At 34.6% G+C, this 1,170-nt stretch overlaps 1 protein-coding gene across 1 annotated transcript in view; it reads left to right on the top strand.

Moving 5' to 3' along the window:
• LOC106457634 (tachykinin-like peptides receptor 86C) overlaps positions 1-1,170 on the top strand; it is a 52,761-nt gene that overhangs the window by 38,524 nt on the left and 13,067 nt on the right. The window contains exon 4 of the mRNA XM_013917072.2: positions 723-919. Coding sequence (XP_013772526.2) covers positions 723-919 — 197 coding nt within the window. The remainder of the gene's footprint in view (positions 1-722; positions 920-1,170) is intronic.

Here is a 1,170-nt window from a genome sequence, read left to right as displayed (position 1 = left end):
AACGTAACGGTTAATCCCACTATTCGTTGGTAAAAGAGTAGCCCAAGAGTTGGCGGTGGGTGGTGATGACTAGCTGCCTTCCCTCTAGTCTTACACTGCTAAATTAGGGACGGCAAGCGCAGATAACCCTCATGTAGCTTTGCGCGAAATTCAAAAACAAACAATTACCTCCGATATATTTATCTACAAATAAATATTTTGTAAACTTCATGGCTTTCTTCGATAAAAATATTTATAGAGAATAAAAAAAACTTCTCGTTTGTATGATTTTCAACCAAAAAACAATATTTTCAAGATCGACCTTCTCGTCTTCTTTCACTTACCTTTGTCGAGATATCCGATAAAAATGAATTCAATACGGCTGAATATACAGTACTGGTCTTGTTTACTCTGATGTCTATTTCTGTTGATTTCTGTCTACTTTTTAAAGCTTTAATATATTAAAAACCAAGTTAACATACACACAGAAGGCTACAGCAAATCGTCGTTATACAACAGAAAAAGCTTAATGGTGTAATATGTCCTATTTAAAGCTCAAATGGCCTTTCATAGAATAACAAGGTGTCTGTCATTCCTACATACACTAATAACGAGAATGCCACATCATGGTTAATAAAATGTAACATATATATTATTGTTTTCATTAGAACAGTGGAAACGATTATAAAGGTAGACTACTTTCTAAGCAGTTTTAGTTATGAGACGTTTTTTTGATCCAACAGGTGGTTCGAATGCTCGTGGTCGTTGTCTTGATATTTGCTATTTGCTGGCTTCCCTATCATATCTATTTCCTGTACACCTTCCATTTTCCGGAAGTTTTACAAAATCCCTATGTTCAACATGTTTATTTGGCTTTCTACTGGTTGGCGATGTCAAACTCTATGTACAACCCTATCATCTACTACTTGATGAATAACAAGTAAGTCTTTTACCTAATTTTTTTTCATTTTGGTCACAGCTAATACTAAAGTAAATGAAAAACGGGTATGTTCTATTAGGTCGTCAAGAAATTAATGTCGCGTTTTGGAACACGCCAAAAAAAAACAAAAAACGTACATCACGTATAATAGTTAAACGAACCGCCTAAGCATCACGTTAGTGTAGCCTATATAATGTGTAAAGTTTAGTATACTCTAATCCTTTATATTGATGGCACACGACGAGACACAC

Source organism: Limulus polyphemus, unplaced genomic scaffold (assembly GCF_000517525.1).
Source record: "Limulus polyphemus unplaced genomic scaffold, Limulus_polyphemus-2.1.2 Scaffold18, whole genome shotgun sequence".
In the NCBI taxonomy this organism is placed as follows: Eukaryota; Metazoa; Arthropoda; class Merostomata; order Xiphosura; family Limulidae; genus Limulus; species Limulus polyphemus.
Note: the sequence above shows the minus strand (reverse complement) of the source record. Positions and strands in the feature narration are given on the sequence as shown.